This window comes from Styela clava, chromosome 7 (genome assembly GCF_964204865.1).
Source record: "Styela clava chromosome 7, kaStyClav1.hap1.2, whole genome shotgun sequence".
NCBI classification, from domain to species: domain Eukaryota; kingdom Metazoa; phylum Chordata; class Ascidiacea; order Stolidobranchia; family Styelidae; genus Styela; species Styela clava.
The window spans coordinates 11,441,164-11,461,825 of record NC_135256.1 but is presented as its reverse complement, the minus strand read 5'-3'; the positions used below and the strand labels follow the sequence as shown (position 1 = coordinate 11,461,825).

General features: G+C 33.0%; 2 protein-coding genes across 2 annotated transcripts in view; one reads left to right on the top strand and one right to left on the bottom strand.

Moving 5' to 3' along the window:
- Positions 1–20,662, bottom strand: part of LOC120328987 (ubiquitin carboxyl-terminal hydrolase 9X-like) — a 53,455-nt gene that overhangs the window by 10,724 nt on the left and 22,069 nt on the right. Inside the window, exons 22-38 of the mRNA XM_039395585.2 lie at positions 20,466–20,624; positions 19,899–20,048; positions 19,150–19,263; positions 18,346–18,503; positions 17,949–18,007; positions 17,183–17,382; positions 16,535–16,660; positions 14,812–14,978; positions 14,288–14,396; positions 13,557–13,703; positions 12,400–12,546; positions 11,661–11,871; positions 10,649–10,893; positions 9,544–9,746; positions 1,932–2,111; positions 986–1,127; positions 411–593 (exon numbers count right to left, since the gene is read on the bottom strand). Of these exons, the coding sequence (XP_039251519.2) occupies positions 411–593; positions 986–1,127; positions 1,932–2,111; positions 9,544–9,746; positions 10,649–10,893; positions 11,661–11,871; positions 12,400–12,546; positions 13,557–13,703; positions 14,288–14,396; positions 14,812–14,978; positions 16,535–16,660; positions 17,183–17,382; positions 17,949–18,007; positions 18,346–18,503; positions 19,150–19,263; positions 19,899–20,048; positions 20,466–20,624 (2,700 nt within the window). The remainder of the gene's footprint in view (positions 1–410; positions 594–985; positions 1,128–1,931; positions 2,112–9,543; positions 9,747–10,648; positions 10,894–11,660; positions 11,872–12,399; positions 12,547–13,556; positions 13,704–14,287; positions 14,397–14,811; positions 14,979–16,534; positions 16,661–17,182; positions 17,383–17,948; positions 18,008–18,345; positions 18,504–19,149; positions 19,264–19,898; positions 20,049–20,465; positions 20,625–20,662) is intronic.
- Positions 3,341–8,987, top strand: LOC120328988 (uncharacterized). Its single transcript, XM_039395586.2, has 5 exons — positions 3,341–3,622; positions 4,171–4,442; positions 5,655–5,933; positions 6,655–6,856; positions 7,279–8,987. Exons 1-5 carry the CDS (start codon positions 3,517–3,519, stop codon positions 7,656–7,658), a joined length of 1,239 nt encoding a protein of 412 aa, XP_039251520.2. The 5' UTR covers positions 3,341–3,516; the 3' UTR covers positions 7,659–8,987.

Genomic DNA, 20,662 nt, shown 5'->3' with positions numbered 1-20,662 from the left:
AACAAATATCCATTGCTTTCAAAAAAGGCAATTACAATTTTAATGCCTTTTGCAACGACTCACATACATGCGTGACGCGGCATTTTCAGCTATACAGGGCGAGACTTGGATTGTTGTAGAGTCGAACCAATGAGTTTGCGTGTCACAATGTACAGCAAGAATTGATAAATTGTTCAGTGAAAAGCTACCTCATTCATCACATTAATGATGTTTGTGTTGTAAATAAAACATACTTCCTTGTTCGTCAGGCACACAAATTAAATAGGGAGAGGAGGGGGGAGCGTCAAAACTAAAATTTAAAAAAAATGAGTCCGCGGCCAAAAACGTTTGAGAAACCCTGCCTCAGATCAGTGTTCTGTCATAAAAATTCAATATTAATTCAGTTTTACTACAAACATCACTAATCTCACCTCTCCTTCAATTTTTGACAATCCCGAAACAGTGTACGGTTCCATGTCAATCTCTCGAGTAAATTCGAAGTAATCATTGTATTTGATCGGACATTTTCTGTCATAATCATATTTAAATCTCATCAGTTGGATGGATAAAACAGGAGGAAGTTTCTTGAAACACATTCTTTTCACTGTGTCCACCTGAAAAATGGAAATATATTAAGTATGTCATTAGTCAAAATTAAGATCCACTGGTGTAGATAATAAATTGGGTAGGCAATTTGGAACAAAAAATACTCCAGTTACAGTAAATATAGTATCTCCTCCTCATTCCTAACATATCAGTGTGGGTTTGTACAGTGCCTTGATTTATGGAGTAATTGAATAGTATGTCATTATTTTACTGAAACAATCGTTTAAAATGTTCACAAAGTGAAACTGCATACAAAGCGTGATTCTTCAATGGCAGATAATACTTTCAAATGACTTGTGGTAATTTTGAATCTATTATTATTTCATTTACAATAGTTCGTAATGGCCATATTCACCATTTTCACAAAATAACAAAAAAAAAATTAGAGCAAAAAACATACCTTTTTGTTGCAGCGTTCACAAGTATAAGCATTATCACCTTCCAACAGATCACCTTTCACATAATTTTCCAACGAGTCGATAAGATTTTGATGAAGTAAAATATCAATGTTCAACGGCATAAAATCACCCTCATTTGAATATCTAAAATGAATAAGTGATTTTTCAACATACATCTCCAAATCTAAATCCAAGTTTAAGAATCTGGCGCTCCAGAAGTGTGTGTACCAATATGGAGGTTAACAGATTTTGTTCGCCTATTTTACATCAAGTTGTGTAAAGGGACTGAAACCTATGGGCAGAGGGTATATTCACTTGGCTAACACAGACACACTACGGGAGTACCAAATGTTTTAGGTATAAACCGGCATGTTTTCGATTGGGTATTGGCTCTATTTCCATTGAGCTAATCCAAACATCTATTCTATAATTCCGCATCGGAATAATAGTCCAAAACTGCAATTAGTAATTGCATCCGCTATGTTTTTTCTGATGCAAGCGTGATGCATTTTATAACTCTAAATTCAGTTTCTCAATTCCAATCACGAAAAAGATTATAAATGATATTTATATTTTACTATGTACAATATCAACCATTTAGTAAACAAGAGAGCAATACTCAAATTGCGACACGAAGGCCAAATGAACTACGACGTCAGCAAAATTCTGGATTGCACTCAATGTCATATCAAGGAACATATCGAATGCCAAATGAAAGTGTGCCCATAAATTATAAAAAAACAGCAAAATTTAGGGTGTAATATTTGGGCCCACGAGATTATGAAAATGAAATAGAAAAAACTTGAAATTGAATGGTCCATTAATTGGGGAGAAAGCAAGTTTGTGTATCAACAACAACAATCGTAACAAAAATTTTCCAAGAAGAACCGTACGTCAACTCATGTCACGAATTTTTACCATATTCCAGATTTATAATATAAATCCAACCTATGAGGACATCCTTTACAAATCTTCTGATCAGAAAATCTTCCTCCAAATACTTGTTTGAACAGGGGTGGTTGTTTAAGATGTTTCAATCCTTCATCTAAATCTTCAGTTATTGTACTGAAGAATTCCAAAGCATCATGCTGCTCTCGAAGATTCACAGGTTCGGTAGAGTTTGCCAATCTAAAAATAAGTGAACATTTTATTTTTAAACGTACTTCCAGGCAGAGATTCACGAAATAATTATTTTTTTCATAACTTTATTTCAAATTTTTTGCTTGAATTTTTATGCCAAGTTTTCGTTGCTTGGCAGAAAAGTCTAAATCATTAAAGCATTTTCAAATGTTCTAACATGGAATATGTATAACTCAACAAAACTAGAAAGGGTGTTATCTTTTAAGTATGATGACATAAAAAAGAAATTAATAAAAAAGTAACTATCAGTTGGGATTACACAAGACTAACTCTTTATCCAACCCCTATGACTTCAACTGGTGGATCAGTATGCTAATAATGCAAGGATGCTGTAACAAAAATAAAGACGAATGCACTATATAATTCAGAGTCCTGCTGGGCTGTTGCACAATAAAACAAATGTATTTCTGTGACATTCTGGCGACAATACCAACCTTTAATCAATGAAAATTTAAAGCAATTGGTCCAGTAATTTAGGAAATAAGCAATTTTTTCACAACAAGAATTAAAGACCAAGAACAAAAACAATATGATAACACAACGAGCCGCTTCATGTGCAACAAGAGGTAGATGAAGTCAGAGGGAAACATTATGTAAATAAAAAGTCTTCCAATATCTCATAAGGTGTGAATGAATGAAAAATGAAGATCTTCCTTTTCATGTTTGTGTATTGGTGTTACTCGTAGAAGAGAAGCAATGGGATTAATTCATTAAAAATTAATCGTAGTTTTCTACGAAATATCTCCCACATTGCTAGTAAATAAAAATGTCTGTCAGATATTCTGATCATCTTCGAATTCTTAACGACATGATGACATTACTCTGGAGTGTAGTGAGTGGATGAATAATTTACAAACTGCTGAAATTAAACCCCGGTTTAAGCTCGGCCAAGTATAATATCTTACTGAACTGATATTTTCAAGTCTGATCGATCACCGTCCACACATGAAAATAGAAAAATTGAAATGGTAATTTAAATCACGCACTATCAATCTTGATATGCTTTCCACATTTAAAAATTTGAAGTCGGCCGAATATAATCTGGGGATAAAGACACCGATTAAGGTCTGGAAGCTAACATTATATAATGCACTCATTACTTAAGGATAAGTTCAAATCACCAATACACACGTCTATAGGATAATGATCATTATTTATTTATGGGACTCTAGATTCATTTGCAACTTAGCACTTGGAGATGAGATCGAAAAAAAGAGAGATCTTCATGAACATATTTTTAATTGTGCCACTGGGAACTATGACAATGAAAGAGAATTTGAGAAAAAGGGATCCAAATTCTAAAAAAAGGAGAAAAGGGTGGATTTTTTTTAGATGTTTGCGATGAATTGTTTTTAGCAGTTGCGTATTGTTGAAAAGTGAAGTTTGGATAAATATGACGAATGAACTAGAGAGATACGAGAAGATGTTAAATCGAATTCCCAAAGTTTTGTTTTTAATTTTGATGAATATGAAACTATGTGTAAGCATACCTGAAAATGGTGAGTATTGAAATCTATTATGACAGTTTGTGAGGGTCAAAGGGTAACTGTATGGATTAAGAATCCTGCAAATAATGACAAAGGCCATTAGGTTAAAACAATCTTTCCATAAGCATTACAGTTTGTTCCAAAGTGTAGATTTAAAAAAAGTTAAATAAATGAAACTTACAGTATGACAATTTTAACAGTTTCTGTAAGAATAGAAAAATTTAATTTTTCTACAAATGCTTGACTATCAGTGACCAACGATGCGTCTCAGATGGTATAAAATTAAAATAGAATAAATCCAAATTCTTTGTTTTATTTTTATGAATATTTTGAAAGTATACAACTACGGTATTTAAAAAAAAATCACGAAATTCGACTAAAAAGTCAAATTTTTTTTCAAGCCAAATGCACGAAGAATTTTTCACAAATTGTTGCAAAAATGACTCTGCACTGGTAGACAATTAGAGGTATAAACTGAAACGATTCCAAATCATTGACTTGGCCAAATAACAGCAAATAATTATGTAAAATATATAAACATATATGTAATATAATTTCAGGACAATGGGGAAGTTGGAAAGATTCGGAAAGATGGAATTTATGTCTAGGGTCAAGGTTCAAGTATAACTGTACGAGAGGTGAACCTACAAATTTAATCAGAGAAGAAGAATTGGTTTGTAGTCAAGGAATATTCTATCAAACAATCAATGAAGTTTTGGATGGATGTTTCGATTGGCAAAATGAAGAAGGATCGTCTACGATAGATCAATACTACAATGATAACAGATTTTTTCCAAGTGATAAGATCGAGCTTGCAATAGAAGAAATACAGGTATTAATATTAATTACTATTATTGGAATCCAATATTTACATAAATATTATACATGGTTTTCATAAAGTTCTGTTACAATTTTGAAAGTTTGTTATGAAGTCAGTGCCAACCAGGTTTGATTTATTCCAATCAGTGCTTTATTTAAGTATTATTTATTTATATTTATTTTATTACATTTATTACATTATTATATGCCTACCATTACTTGCATGAGGCACATAAAAGGGCTCTCCAGAAGTGTATGTACCAATATGGAAGTAACTATTTTGTTCGCTAGTTTTCGTCAAGTTGTGTAAAGGGACTGAAACCTATGAGCAGTGAATTTACTTGGCTAACAGAGACAGTCCCCATACTCGTAATAGAACTAAAACAAGGGAAATGAGAATAAAATTATGGCCTAACCCTAACCTGGTATACACACTACGGTAGTAGCCATAAAAGATGTCTTACCTAGTTTAATACATGACTTGTATCACCCTGTATCATTACTTCAATAAGTACATCATTGTACAAAACGGGTGTGAGTGATAAGTGAGGATTTTTTATTAACTGCAGTTTTAGAATTTTTTTAGAACTCTAGATCTCGTGGTTAACATAAAATTTGGATTTTTAGCAATTCACAAAAAAAAAAAAATTAATAAAAAATGAATCTAAATTTGAAACATTTATTTTGTAATATATGGTATATTATAGTACTATACTATAATTTCTTATTAACACAACAATAGATAGAAAAGAAGAAAATGTTTAGCTAATGATATGGAAAAGTCAAAATGCTCAACTAACAATATGGCATATCCAGAAAATTTACAAATTGGCCACAACACATACAGATCTTGAATAAGAATGATTATCTTCATATTTTCACAATAAACAATGCTGTGTGCAAACAGGTATTTTGAAGAAGCTTTCTAGTTAAGGTCTGTATATCAAATCCAGTGTGATGAGGACATTTTACAAACAAAGTATTGATAAGGAAGAAGTTAACAACGCAGAATAGAACTTGAGTAAACAGAAACTCAGACACCGGTACTCTCGTAGTGTGATAATTTTATTCCGATTTTCCTTAATATTAGTTCTATTACGAGCTCGGGGACTGTCTGTGTTAGCCAAGTGAATATACCATAAGTTTCCTGTCCATAAGTTTCAGTCCCTTTACACAACTTCTACAGTTCTATATAAAACAATTCACAATATTTCTTAACATGCAGTCAAAAGGTGATTGGTCCACTGGTGACAGCGGTTGGTCGGAATGTTTATTGACCAGAAAATTTCAACGAAAAAGGATGAATATATATAACAGACGAGGGAGGCAAAAACGCGAGTTTCACTGCCCTACAGACAACAGTACAATATGGAAAGAAGAAGTTCGACACTGTTGTGCGGGATCATGGACTGAATGGAAAGTACTTGAAGAATGTCCAGAATGTGGATGGGGAGTAAGAAGAACAGTCAGAATATGTGCTGTTCCTAATTTAGCTCTAAAAATTGTAAGTAAAAGTAAATTTCATAATTATATGTTTAAACTTCAAGAGAAATACAAATATATATTCTATTTTTTACTCATTTAATTTAAAGTTTCATTTTTTATAAATATAAGAGAACCACGCTCGGTCAATGACAATGGAATAAAAAGTGTTCCCCTTCAATTAGAATAAAAAGGAAATTTTGGGAGGAATATCGAGCCTCCAATAGACTCCGCCTTCTAGAGACTTCTTTAATCATTGTTAAAAAGTGAAATCAATCGGTTCATTAGTGTTGCAAAAGCAGATTTTCTCAACAACAGCAACAAACATACTAACAACAAAAATTGAGCAAAACGTCGAGTGCCATAAAATTCTATAAGTCTCAAAATATCATTTTTAAACCCGTGGAGAGGAACAACAACCTCTTTTGGTTAAGTAGCATATCCAAATCACTATAGCATTTGTTCACTAGTTCTTTAGGGGGAAAATAAAGTGTTTTAAAACTGGTCATGAATAATAATAATAAATGTAATGAAAACACTGATCTATCTAGGTAAATGTATAAAATGCATGCATGATCAAGAAGTGTCTCTTTCTCAATTTTAAAATCAATAATGTAGATTCACCATATGAATTAATTGTAAGATTTCGCTAACGTTCAAAAAGCAATTCCGATATTAGGGATTGTATAGTTACGATAAATGCAATGTAAATTCTAAACGTCTTATTCTCAATATATTCACAGGAAACATTAGCAAGGAAACGCGAATTTTTGAGTCAGTGGAAAAACACAGAATGCAAAAGACAACATTGTAAAATGGTCGGAAAAAATTTAGTGAAATTGTGCGATGAAGTATGCGCTGGTAACGATTGGTGGGAAGGTACATTATGTAGTAGATATGGAAGACAAGCATATGCCGGAGAATGCTGCATTAGAAATTATAAAGGTAATCGTAGTTTGAATATAAGAATTGGCAAAATATAAAAAAGGAAGTATCGCTATTTCTTTATTCGAGATAGACTTTGAACGTTACATTTAATTATCTTTAATTATCTAGAGCAGCGTTTCCCAGCCGAGGGGCCACAGAGCAGCTGGAGGAGTGCCACAATGCTAGGCGTAAAACTGATTTTACCTTCCATGCGAAAAGAAAACTACCTGTTCTTCCTAGTTCAATTGCTTTATGAGGTTATTTCACGAGTGTTTTCACTTCACTAAGACAAAGTGCAAAAATATTGAGAAATAAAAATGACAGAATTCAAAACAGCTTCAAAAATGTGAGATTACATTTTCATCAGTGGCTTATGTCTATACAATGAAAACTATATCTTCGTGTCTTAATCTAATAATATACACAAAAATGTTTTACAGGGTTGAGGCCGTCATGCGGCATGGAAGCACGTACTATGACAGATGAAGAGAAATACAAGACAACTGCCATGGTTGCAATCATACTGGGTGCAGAAGCATTGCTGATCGTAATCACAGCCATTATCATTGTATTGTACAACATAGGTAGAATGCCTACAATGCTATCAAGCGCTTTGACAGCTTGTTCGTGTCATTCTCCGAGAAGTAGCATGAAATACAGGCCAACAACACGAGAAACGATGCAAAAACAACAAGAAATACAAATGGTTCCTTCGGCGAGAGCAACAAAAAAGAAACTCCGAGTGACTGCTAGAAATGTACAAGAGTTGAATCGATTTTTAGATGTATCGAAAAATAATACGTCTACGTCTTCAGTATAGATGTTTTCAAAAGCGAGGGAAAATTTTGAGAACTGACTGTACTTGAAGACTTCTTCACCAAAAGACTTTCCTTATAAATGTTTTTTTTTGGTGAGTGTGGTGGCCTAGTGATTAAAGCAATGAACTTAATTATAATGGCATTGCAAGTTGAAATCTTGAGTTCAAATCCCAAGCCCACCATCTCACCCAGGGTGTAATAAATTGGGTAGGGGATGTCACATTGGGAAAATTCAAGTCCCTCCACATTGTAGTAATTCCTCATATACCAGTAGCTGCTTGTCCGAAGCCTCGTTTGGGGAGAAGAGTGCACAGAACTTTGTACGGAGAGAAATGAGAAAATATTAATTACGCCCAGAGAAAATCAAATGTTATGTGACACATAAATGAAAATGATCTTCACTTTTTTTGCTGATTTTCATTACAAGGCGATTCTACTTTTTTCTCTCTGCAAAGGTTCTGTGCAAGCATTTAATGATAATACTGACAAATTATGATGAAGTATTGATTTAAAAAAAAAAGTTTCATTGATAATCAAAAATTGCTGAAAAAGTTGAGAAATATGCACATTTTTGAGCCCTAAATAATTGTATGTCAACCTATTATTGATTAAAAATTTCTTTAATGAAAATTCGTCACTGCATGTTTGTCATAATGGAGAGGCAGAAAACTAAAGCTTATGGTGATGTTGAGGCAAATATCACATTGCTTTAAAAAGGTCGTCAAATATGTTTACAAGTAAGATGTTTAAAATGAAATTTGCTTGATTAGTTGAATAGGTATAGATTGACCTGAACATCGGATTTCAATAATCAATAGTATAGAATTTCGTTTTTCCAACAACAGAGCATGCTCAAATATATGGACACAACGAAGTAGCACGTACCGGTATATACAATCTGTCGCAGTAGACTACCGGTACGGACTGACCACCAGATCGCTAACACGAATGTAGAAACACTGGAAAATTTATTATGCAGTAATCTATTTCTAACATGTATTTGTTACCGGTTTTATCCATTTTTATAATTTGTACAAATATTATTTCCGAGTTTTTTGAGGGCTTGAGAACAGATTAGGGCATTTACATGTAAAATGCGTTTCTACTTTTAGAATTTTCTACCTACGAAGGCACTCGCGGAATGAATTAATTCCTTAGATAGAGTTTCTACTGTACTTGTGGAGCTGACAGTTACAAAATAATTTGTCTCCCCATTCTCCAATATATCGAGAAATTTCCATAGAATATATTATCCACCTGTATAATCCGGTTCGACGTTTCTAAATTGACAAAAGCGGTGTTGACGCGCTTTATGCAAAATTGTAAATTAAAAAATATGATAGGCACGAAAGGAAACTAAAAAAAAGTTCTCACATTTATCGTTTCAACCTGTTAGCGATAGCCGTATGTAAATTCTTACTCGTAACTCGTTGTAAATTATTCTTGATAAATTCTATTTTGCTTTCCAATGCGCTTGCTTGCTTGAGAAAAATATAATCACACAGTTTTATTGGGAAATCAAGGAAAATCGTGGGGAACAAAAGCTGGTTATCCAGAAGCAACATCCATGTACAATTTTTTCAATGATAATTTTAATATAAAATATATAGATATGTTTGTAAACAGAGACTTTGTTTAAATATTTCTGATAAAAATAGATAGACATAAAATTACAAAATGCAAATTCCGCAACAATCTTAGACAATGGTTTGGTTTTTGCGAGACTGACTACTTATCCTTCTTTTATGCTTTCGCGCCGGCGGATCCCTCCAAAGAAGTCTGACCTTGGTCAGACGAAACGTTACATGGATATATTTGTGTTAGTGTGCAGCAAGACTCTTGAATCACTTAATCTTAGAAAAACTGAGAAAAGAAATTCAAATTTACCTGAAATGTTTCCAAAATGCTTTCGGTACAAAGTACTGCAGTTTGCTTTTTGCTAGATGTCCAAATATAACTTGAAAATGATGGAGTTGCGTACAGATATAATCAATTCTTTCTTGCGACTTCGAACCAACAGGTTTACAGGCATCGCTCGAAGATTTCGAAGTATTTATTATTTCACTCGATTCATCATTTTCTTCTTTTCCCTGAAATCATGTTTAAAATTGGATTATTATATTGTAGAGTCCCAAAACGATACACCTTGAGAGAATTTCATGTCTGTTGTAAAATATCAATAAATTTCCTAAAATATACCCATGTTTTGAACTATACATTAAATAACCACATTAAATCATCAAATTAATATTTCCAGTCCTCAATTAACAAGTTTTCAAGATACAATATATTATGGTTATATTTGATATATTATATATACTACCAATTCAACAATAATAAATAATCGTCGACACTCATCAAAAAAATCGATGCCAATTTTGTAACAACAGCAACTATAAACTTATGGTACGTTTATTGTGCCCGTATACATACATCGAACGAGCCTACTTGTCGGCATAATACACATTATACGCTGCTCCATATTGCAGGGTGATAGTCACACATAATCGCAGCTGGTGACAGATGTATGGATTCCTCAAACAACCACAACCATGGCATGTTGCATTGATTAACTTTTTTACTCTACCCCAAACTGGTATACAAAATGACTGGCTGTATTTGGCAAGTCAAACATGAAACCGAACTTAATTTTACTAGTAGATTGATTTATGTTAGATCAGTGAGTCGTGGCCAATTTTAGAATTTGTCAAGACTCGCGCCCCACCTCAAAAATAACTAGTCAACAATAAGCTACAAATAACAGATGGTAAGGCGAAAGGATGTTTTATTCGAAAAACATGTTGAAAGTATGTGGATGGCACATAAATATCTAAAATAAAAAAATGTAAATAAATAAAATAGGGCGGGTTAAATATTTTTAGTATTAATTAACTTCACATCCCCTCTAAAAATTGTCTACGGCCCCCTTCTTGTGGGATGCGGCCCACCATTTAAGAACCACTGCGTTAGATAATATCAAGATGATCCAAACCTCTATCACTCTATCCTGGTCTTGTTCTTCAAATCCTTCATTTTCACTTTCAATAGCTTTCATTCCATATTCCGTATTATCGGCAGCCAGTATTCCATCTCTTATCGTAGGGATCATGAATAATTGTTGAATGACAGCATTCATATAGCAAGTAGCTCCAGCATTTTTCAATCCAACAAAACCATTGGAAGGACATTGACCAACAGGAGGTAAATATTCCCAATCACACAACGGTTGGTCTTGTTCTGTAAATAAATTGGAAATCATGTAAAAAATGTAAAATTTAAATTAATTATTTTCAAATTCGATTCACAGGAAACAAATAAATGTGGAACTAGAATTGGATTCCAATTAAAAAAAAATTGGTAGTCCCGTAGTATGTGTACCAGGTTAGGCCATAATTTCATTCTGATTTTTCCTTATATTAGTTCTACTACAGGTTCGGGGACTGTCTGTGTTACCAAGTGGATATACCCCCTGCCCATAGGCTTCCGTCCCTTCACATAAGTTGATGTAAAATAAGTCACCTGCATATCGGTACACATACTACTGGAGGGCCAAAAATTTTGGTTCAAAAAAGGTGGTGCTTTTTGTAAATATTGTAGTATTTTGTTTGATTTACTTTATTTCATTGTTTCGTGCTTCGCTGAATTTGTGAGTAGCTAGCCCAATGACAAATTCAAGTTAGAATTCCTGTCTTAGTCTGGCATCAACAAATTCCATTACACAATATATAGCATAAAAAGGGCCTAAAGCTGCTATTAGTATGCGAGATGGAAAGAAAAATGTTATGCACATATGGTAATAATCCTAATTAAAAAGAAGTCGCTTGATATTGCAGCGGTGGTCTCCACCGAAATATGTGCTCGCCACAATAATTGGTTCAGAAGAACCCGTGTGGTGGTTGGAGTCCTGCAACAGCATCTGACTATCGGGCGTAATTAAGGCTCAGACTCCACATACCAATGCATATGCTATGACTAAACAAGAACAATATCATGCATAAACAAACCTGAGTAAAACATCTCGGAAAGCATATGAGCAACCAGACGTAAGTTAGGTACACTGCCGTGACATAGAGCAGCAAGACAATCAAATGCTGATGATATTGTACTGGGAAATTCACAAATCGGTTTGACCATGGCTGGCATCACAGGAGCGGCACCAATACGATGCCGCATTAATTTACATGACGCAGGGAACAGAAAGTCTTCTATAAGCTCCTGAATGAAAAGTACGAGACAGTTAGCTCAATACAGAAATGGTTAAAAATGAATCAAAAACTTTAATTCAATTTTAATTAATTATATATTATACTTATACTTACTATATGAATAATTTAAAATAGTTTGATTTAAAAAATTATCAATTGGATAAATTGAAGTTACAACAGAAATTCATAATAACTAAAAACAGCATTATTTTATTTCTGGATGCTGTAAAAATAAAGAACTAATTTGAAACACATACACAGAGTGTCCAAAAAATTTCGACCGATTTTATAGTAATAGCAATTAGAAATTTCTTTGTCTTTGTTTGTTAATAGTTCTTATTGTGCTTGTAGTTCTCATTTATCATACAATAAAATTTATTCAAACTTAAAATTTTTATTACTCTAAAATTAGGCGAAGTTTTTTGGACACCCTGTATATATCCGAAACACTAATTATTTACATAGCCATATCAAGGTAAAACTGGTAACAAAATGAGCCTAGCATTCGAATAATACGAAATATAACAATAATAGTAACCTTAATCAATCCTGGCCCATTTTTTTCAGATCCGACTTGTTTTTTCTTCTCAGGAGACAAGAACGACAAAAGTTCTTTACAGATACATAAATGACCAGCAAGCAATGTATTGTCAACCGATTGTTCGTCAACAGCTTTCGAATTTTCCTAAAAAAAAACAGACATATTTTTACAATAATTCAGCCATATTTTTTTCCATTATGAAGCAGAGTAGCAAAAATAAACTTGTTAATAAATTTCAGTTTTAGAGGTTCCCGAAGGGTGCGCCCCGAAAATTAACAGAATTGTTATAAAACTTTTTATTATAAAAGTTTTATTGTGTCCTATTTTAAATGCTGTGTATCTGAATCAATAAATTTATTTCACTTTTCTATGTCGTTCATTTTCTGTTACGTGGCGTCTGCCTCTATTCTATTGTTACGCAACAATATAGGTATGCACAACTTGCTTCAATTTCGCGAGCTATAGTTTATTTATCTTCTGAACGATGTTTAGTGAACATGAGTGATTTTTTTAGTATTTCAAAGAAAAATCTGGCAGCAAGAAGGAAGAAGAGTTGTCCTTTTTGTCTTCATTACTTAGGCCTACATGTTTACAAATTTTAAAGGACATAAAGTAAACATTGAAGATTACAAAATTGAGGTATATTTGAAGGCAGCCTTTTTTTTTGTGCGTCATGAGTTTTCTCCTTGATAATTCGACACCGCGAACAAAAAGTTCGGGAACCGCTACCATAGACTATTATATTTGAAGTTCCAAATGGGCACTATATTTGAAGTTCCAAATGTGCACTCCAGAAGTGTGTACCAATATGGAGGTAACTGATTTTGTTCCCCTACTTTACATAAAGTTGCATAAAGAGACTGAAACCGATGGGCAGGGGGTATATATTCACTTGGTCAACACAGACAGTCCCCGAACTCGTAATAGAACTAAAATTAGGAAAATCGAAAAAAAATTATGGCCCAACCCTAACTTGGTACACACACTACGGGAGTACCTCAAAATGCTAGTAATTAGAAAAACTAGCATTGTTTACAAATATTCTGATATTTGCATTAACCTTAGCATTGGACCAACTAAGTCGAACTTTCATTAGTTTTATTGATTGAATGCTTTGTTTTATTAGATCTAAATTATTATACGAGTCGACTCACTCTCACTTTCTTTAACCACTCAATCTCATTGTTGAGTAGAACTTGAGAATTTTGTAGTTGAATATTAGTACAATATGCATAGTTGAGTAGCCTGCACAATAACATGAAGAATTCCGTTGACTGCAACGCATATTCACGAACAGTGGTCTGAAAATAATTAATAATTAATGTCATCTATAGACAAGAACATTTGCAGAAATTGGATATTGTTTTGGTGGAAAGTGAGAAAATAGGTTTATCGGATGAAATGAAAATATTATTAAAATAAAACCGACTTGATATTAGAGAAACCATTAGATTATGAAATATTTCTTTAAATTCAGATCTTGAAGCAATTCGATCAATATTTGAGGAGTACGAGGAGTAAAATTTGCATCAGTATGAGGGTAATCAGGATAATCACAGTTAAGTAATCACCAAGTCGCTGACATTTTTTTCATCATATGACATATTCATTCGCCTTCCGATCTGAACAAAGTAACATATCTAGAAGGTGGTGGGCATGGGATTCGAACTTGCGATGTTAACGCTTTAACCACTAGGCCACCACGTCCACCAAAATAGAATTTTGAATGATCTGGAATCTGGATGGCGTCAAGTTCATCTCCCGTAAAAAAATATTATCTCAATCTAAATTTCAAAATAATAAAAAAGGGTACAAAATATGTTAGATAGTTATGATGTATATTGAAAACTTTACTAATAAGCTTTTTACACAGTAAAGTACTTACCAACAAAACCGTGAATAACAATGTTATGAAAAACACCAATGGTTTTGTACTTCCGACACATTTTGTTGACATCAATAAAAATTGGTCGACAGCAGTGAGTCTTACATCTCTGAAAAAGTGACGTCAAAAATATAGACTATTCGATAACCATACTTCAAGAATCGAAATTATCATTTCAAGCAATTCAAGAAATTTCACAGCATGTATATAAAATCTTCATTTTAATTTATTAAAGGAAATTTTTGAAATATAGAAAACCAATCAAATTAATGCTCATCACAATTTTCTGCATTTCCAAAAGCGCATCGAAAATTCACAGAATTCTATGTGTTCATTGTTAAGTTCGATTTTCTCCATTCAAAATACAATTTTAAAATATATTCGAATCGATGTAGTCAACAAATACAATTTGAAAATTGGTTTAAGCTGCAATTGTGAGTTCAGCTTTATAAAGTCACACATCCTGTGAGCATTAAATAATATCTCAAATTTCTCATTGAAACGTAAAAATCAAAATCACTTACCTGTTAGGGCACAGGAGAAGTAAATCAATAACAAACTTTTGCCAGGATTTGTCTTTATGTAACGATTCAAGAGCAGGAGGATAAGTAGCAAGCATGATAGTCAACACTTCTAAAGCTTCTTGGCAAAGTAAAATACTTTCCAGAGACAATTCATGCATTCCACCATTCTGAGAAATATAGCGAGATACAAACGTAAAAACACGAGTTTTTGAATCAGTGGTTCCCAACTAGGGAAGAAGTCTTGACCAAGAAGGAATTTTGATGTTATCTCAGAAGATATATACAGAAATATTATGCTATATTCGATGTGGCTTCAATAATCTTATTTAGTTATTCAGTATTATCATAAAAGTGGTAATACATATTGAATATTAAAAAAATTTGGAAGTGTGCAAAAACTAGAGATGAAATGGGCAAAGTATGGCCCACAGGCCCCCGCGGGGTGATTCAATTTGGCCCGCATGATGTTGCCTAACCAATCTAAAACCGAATTTTTATATTTTAGCTAATAAATTGCTCAATGAATTTGTTGAGATTGCGAATAAATTTAGTTTTGGCACGAGGCTTGTTGCTTTGTAACACTGTAAATATTGTTCATAAAATGTAACTTTTTACGCCACACTTACATGGCCCGTGACTCTAGGTGGGCAATATTTTAGGCCCTCGGTTCGAAAACCTTTCCCGCCCCTGATATATACTAGAATATTATGTTATAAACGGTGTGGCTTTCCTATTGTTTAGTAATTCAGTATTATCATAATAAACATCTTGTCAACACATTATAAACTTTTAAAACTTTACAAAAGTCAGAGTCAGTTGTGTGCAACATTAGCTAAGGAACTATTAAAGATTGACGAATAACGAAAACAGAGTATATGCATAGTTAGAGACAAACAAATAGAAAAGATTAAACGAAGAGAGAAATAATAAAAAAAATGGTTGGGATTGGGAATTGAATCAAAATATGCCCCTAATATTAACGTCTACCACCCTCTAGATCTGGGTGTTCCAAGGCTGTCGGCTCCGGGGGCCACAAAATTATTTTTGCATTGTTCACAAGTCACAATGGTGTCAAGAATAATTAAAAAAAAAATTTAATACAAAACAAAAAATTTTATTGTGGAAACACATTGATCAGTATTTGTCATTTATCAAGTTATATAATCAGGCATAGCCAACCAAGGCTATAGAATCCACATTCAATTTTAAGTTCTCAATGATGCCAAAATTGTTAGAATATATTCCCGATCGAAAAGATAGAAAGCCAGATAACAATTTAGACTGCCAAGAACATCATTCAACTTCGCTAGTTGCCTCAGCTAGCCATAGCATTAGTGATGTAACAAGATGTCAAAAAATTTTTCTGGTTATTTTTATGACGAAACAGCACTGAATGCAATTTTTTGATTACTCTTCGAATGCGACGCGGGCCACAGTTAATGAAGGCCCGCGGGGCCTGGGTTTGGACCACCCTGCTCTATATATCAATTAGGGCAAATGCTCAGCAAAAACTTTCCAAATGCAAAAAATGGGAAATGTATATTTTAGTTGATATATTGAAGCTTGGAACTCGGACAGCTCATTATAGTAGGACAATGAAAAAAAAAAATACCATTGTCAGAAAATTAGTTAATATAACCAAAATTTTTCTTCTTTCTTTTTATATATATAATATAGATTCAAATATATTGCAGAATGGAATAAATAACACTGAAACACTGACCTTTTCATAAGCCTCGTGCAATTCTTCATTACTGGCATTCATTAAATGCAGAGATCCACTACCAGAACACCAAGCCAATTTCATCACAGCTTTCACTGTGTTCAAATCCGGTAATTTGTCTTTAACCTGAAATAAATCACAGCTTATTTTGATTATGGACCAACATACGCCAGAAAGTCATAATGGCAATTAATTTCTACCCATACACCAAACACTTGGCTTAATATCAATTGTAAGTCTACTTCATTTTTGAATTATGTAAATTAAATAAAAAAACAAAATAAAAATAACCGATGCTAACTTACGTTATAACAAATTGTCTATCAAATTTGAAAAGATTTTGAACCAGTTTTGAAACCCACCCTCATCAAAATCGAGCCAGATTTAATCTTTTGTGCATATTATGCTAGAACATCTCATCTCTTATTGAAGGTATCATCAATTTATCAATTTCATAATTTTTGTTAAATTTCTGGGGAATTAGTGAATTTGACTTTATTTTAATCTCAGTTAATCGGGCCCGCAAAAATACTTGGTTGTGCCAAGCAGGCCGTGATGAAAAAATTTTGAAGAACACTATTGGAGCATTTGATTCATTTTAGCTCCCGCTGAGCATTCTAGCTTTTCCAATACAATATACATACATACCTGCTTATGGCATCCTTGTCCTAATCTCACTGCAACACTTTTCAATACAATATGTGTAGTTGGATTTGGAATTTGTGAAAGTGCATTCTGAAGAATACCAGCTTGATTACGAACAGTTGGAGAAACTACCATTTGTTGTGACTGACCAGACGATGCACTATTCGCTTCTTGTAAAGCTTCCACCACCGAGGCAACTCGTGCTGTTGAATATTATCAATTTATGTTTTTATGTTACAAAAGAATATTGTTTGCCAAAAATGAGGAATCAGTACTATAATTAAAGTAATACATATCGAGTGATAAAAAAAATTTTTGTCAAAAATTTTTAAAGAAAAATCAAAACTTCACACTGATACAATAGTTTATTTATATAAATTTCAATTTCCAATCTTAAACTCACCTCTCTTACTTTCGAAAAAAAATAGTTCAAAATTCAGCTAATCACAATGCAAGCTGAGTCTTGTCTTACAAAGTCTTGCAAATAATATTGGTCGAAACATTTGACCTATCTGACATTGGAAGGGTAAAATCGTAAAGTAAAACCAGCAAGATTTAATAAAGTTAGTAGGCAAGCCTTGTTCTGAGAGAGGGCAGGAATAAAATAATAGCAATCAAAACAAAGTTGCTTTCGAATATTTTAACTTGGTGAATTTAATAATTGAATTTTTATTTTCTGAGCTTTTATTGAATAGATATATTACTACGGTACTTTTCTTGCTTGCTGGATTATTAAAAATCTAAATACACATTATAAATCAAATCTTACCATATGCAACAGAAGTAAACATCAGCTTTGCAACTTGTAGTACTATAGTGAGTGCAGCGCTAAGAGAATTAGAAATAAAATCGATAACTTAAATCATGAAAGCATGGTTTCAGTACAAATATGGATGAAAATACTTACGAAGTAGTGACAAATGCCTTACGAATTAGTCTAATTTCTACAGGAATTCATTGGAATTTCAAATAAAAGAAATTGTTTTTAAATTCATATATACACAATTCTTTTTTCAGTAAGTGATGAAATCAATCCATTGCAAATTTCAAATTTTCTAATTATGATTCAAAAATACTACCACAAGTTGTTAACAGCGTAAAATGACAAAATCTTTTAATCTATTAAAGCCGCGTGTATTGAAAGTATTTTCTGCTATCTTGCTTACCATTTTGTATGTGGATCTGCTCTTGCAATGAAGTTATCTCTCACCAACATATCAATGGTTACTTGGATTCCACCACTGAGTAGAAAATTTTTCTGAACTTCTGTAGTTTTTTCTCTGCTTTCTGCCCTCTCAGCAGGCAGCAACATCGCATATAAAACCTGAATTGCAATAGAAATATTTCAATTATGTTTCTTCCAAATTTCATTATGATCAATATCTGTAAGTAAATTAGCTTCTCGGTCTAAATATATTGCCAATGTAGATAAATTCCATTGAAGCAACAAAGAAGCAAGGGGAAGGCTGTGGTAAACTCCAGCTCTGGACTTCAGATTGACAAAAAATTTGACTGAACCTATTTTCAATAACAAAAACTTCAGCGTGTGAGAGTCCTCCCTCAACTGTCGAGAATGTATAGCAAACAATATTTTCAGAATTTGCACATCTGAAGTCCAAGCAAAAACACAAATAGAAAATCGATCAAAACAATTTTATCTCAACTATTTTTCATCATTCAAATACAGGGACTGAAACCTATGGGCAGGGGGTATATTCACTTGGCTAACAAAGACAGTCCGTACTCGTAATAGAACTAAAATATTCTCATTTCAACCGGAAAGCTTGTGGAAAATCAGAATAAAATTATGGCCTATACCTAACCTGGTACATACACTACGAAAGTACCAAATGTAGAATATATTTAATATTGAAAAAATATTCTCACGGACTCTATTCACAATCGCAAATACCTCTGTTGAAACCATTCCAGCTAAGTAGGTAGTCATTATTTTTGCATGTCATACATACCTGCAAGTTATATAAAGTTTCTGAACTTGACGGAAGAAAAAATAAAGATTCAATCGCAGCTGATGGTGGTTTAGGTGGAACAGACATCTTGGATTTCGCAATATCTTCCGTTAACTAAGAACAAAAAATAATTATGTTAACAACGTCAACAACTTGTTTCCCAACTAGTTTCACTATTTTACGGAAGTAGGTAGGCCAACGAAACACTATCGAAGTACTTGTCATTTTTCAAAGCTACCGACTTTTTATTTGTCAAAAGAAAAACCTGGGACTCACTGATATACGAGTGAAATGTATAACTGAGCTACATTAATGTGCCAGATAAGATAAACAATTAAAATGCTATTTTAATGAATAAAATAAATACTGATAAAGAAATAGTAAAGTGGTAAGGAATCCCAAAATGGTAGAATTCAGAACTGATTTCATAGCAATTCATATTGCGTTAATGGTTCAATTTTTTCATATTACACTTTTCCACACTACCAATTCAAACAGCGCTTCATATAAAAGCCACTGATAAATAAAGAGATACAATTTTCAAGAAAATTGAAAAATTTGAAAAAAATTTGAAATTCATTTTACCTTTTTTAACGCTTACTTTCTGTTACGTAGTGTCTTATTTTGATGTAAGTGCGCCGTGAGTTTTTCCCCTGACAATTTGTCACCGCAAACAAAACAAAATGTTTGGGAACCGCTGTCCTAACCAGTCGTAATCCTTATAGTTGTGACAAAACAATGCAACAAACCTGCTGAATATTCTGTACAGTTCCTTCATTGCAAGGCATAAGTTGAAGTAAATTACGAGCCCCATCACGTAACTCTGATACATCAAGTTCACATCCAAGATCAGCAACTTGGAATAGGAATTGAGCATACTTTGGCTTCTTCGACATGATCTAGGATAAAACAAGCATACCGGATTTTACGGTCTATAGGGCTCACCGGGTTATAAGACGCAACTATTTTTAAGAAGTATCGTTACCCTACAAAGCTTATCAAACAAAAAGGTATTTTCTGGTAAAATAAATTTTGTGTAAAAATGATTGTTTTGTATCGATATTAAATATTGCAATCATTAAAGATGTCGTTTAATATTTAATAATGTCCAAAGTTTTTTTTTTTTAAATTCAGGTCACTTGAAAAAAGCACCAAGCAATACTGAATACCTTCAATACTGAATTATAACAAAAAGTTTAATGCTAAATGTATACCAAAATTGATAAATCATGCATTGTCCTACGAAAATCGAGCATACGTTTTTTATTACTCAAATTTTTTAATTTACATAAAATATTCTACAAAGTCAAGCTTACCACTCCAGGTAACAAAGCTTCTACTTCCGGATTAGGTTCATGTAAAGCAAGATAAAAAGTAGGAGAAGATCTTGAACTATCAGAACTAGAGTCCGGTGATGACGTAACATCCTTGTTTTTAGATGAAGGTTTGATTGGAACCAACTTCACAGATACATGCTGAAAGTAGATAGTGTGAACGATGATATAGAAAATGT

Excerpts from the sequence above, each read along its gene's own strand:
- LOC120328988 (XM_039395586.2), top strand. The coding sequence starts at position 3,517 with ATGACGAATGAACTAGAGAGATACGAGAAGATGTTAAATCGAATTCCC. Across the intron at positions 3,623-4,170 it reads TGTAAGCATACCTGAAAATG|GACAATGGGGAAGTTGGAAA; the intron begins GTGAGTATTGAA and ends ATATAATTTCAG. Across the intron at positions 6,857-7,278 it reads CTGCATTAGAAATTATAAAG|GGTTGAGGCCGTCATGCGGC; the intron begins GTAATCGTAGTT and ends AATGTTTTACAG.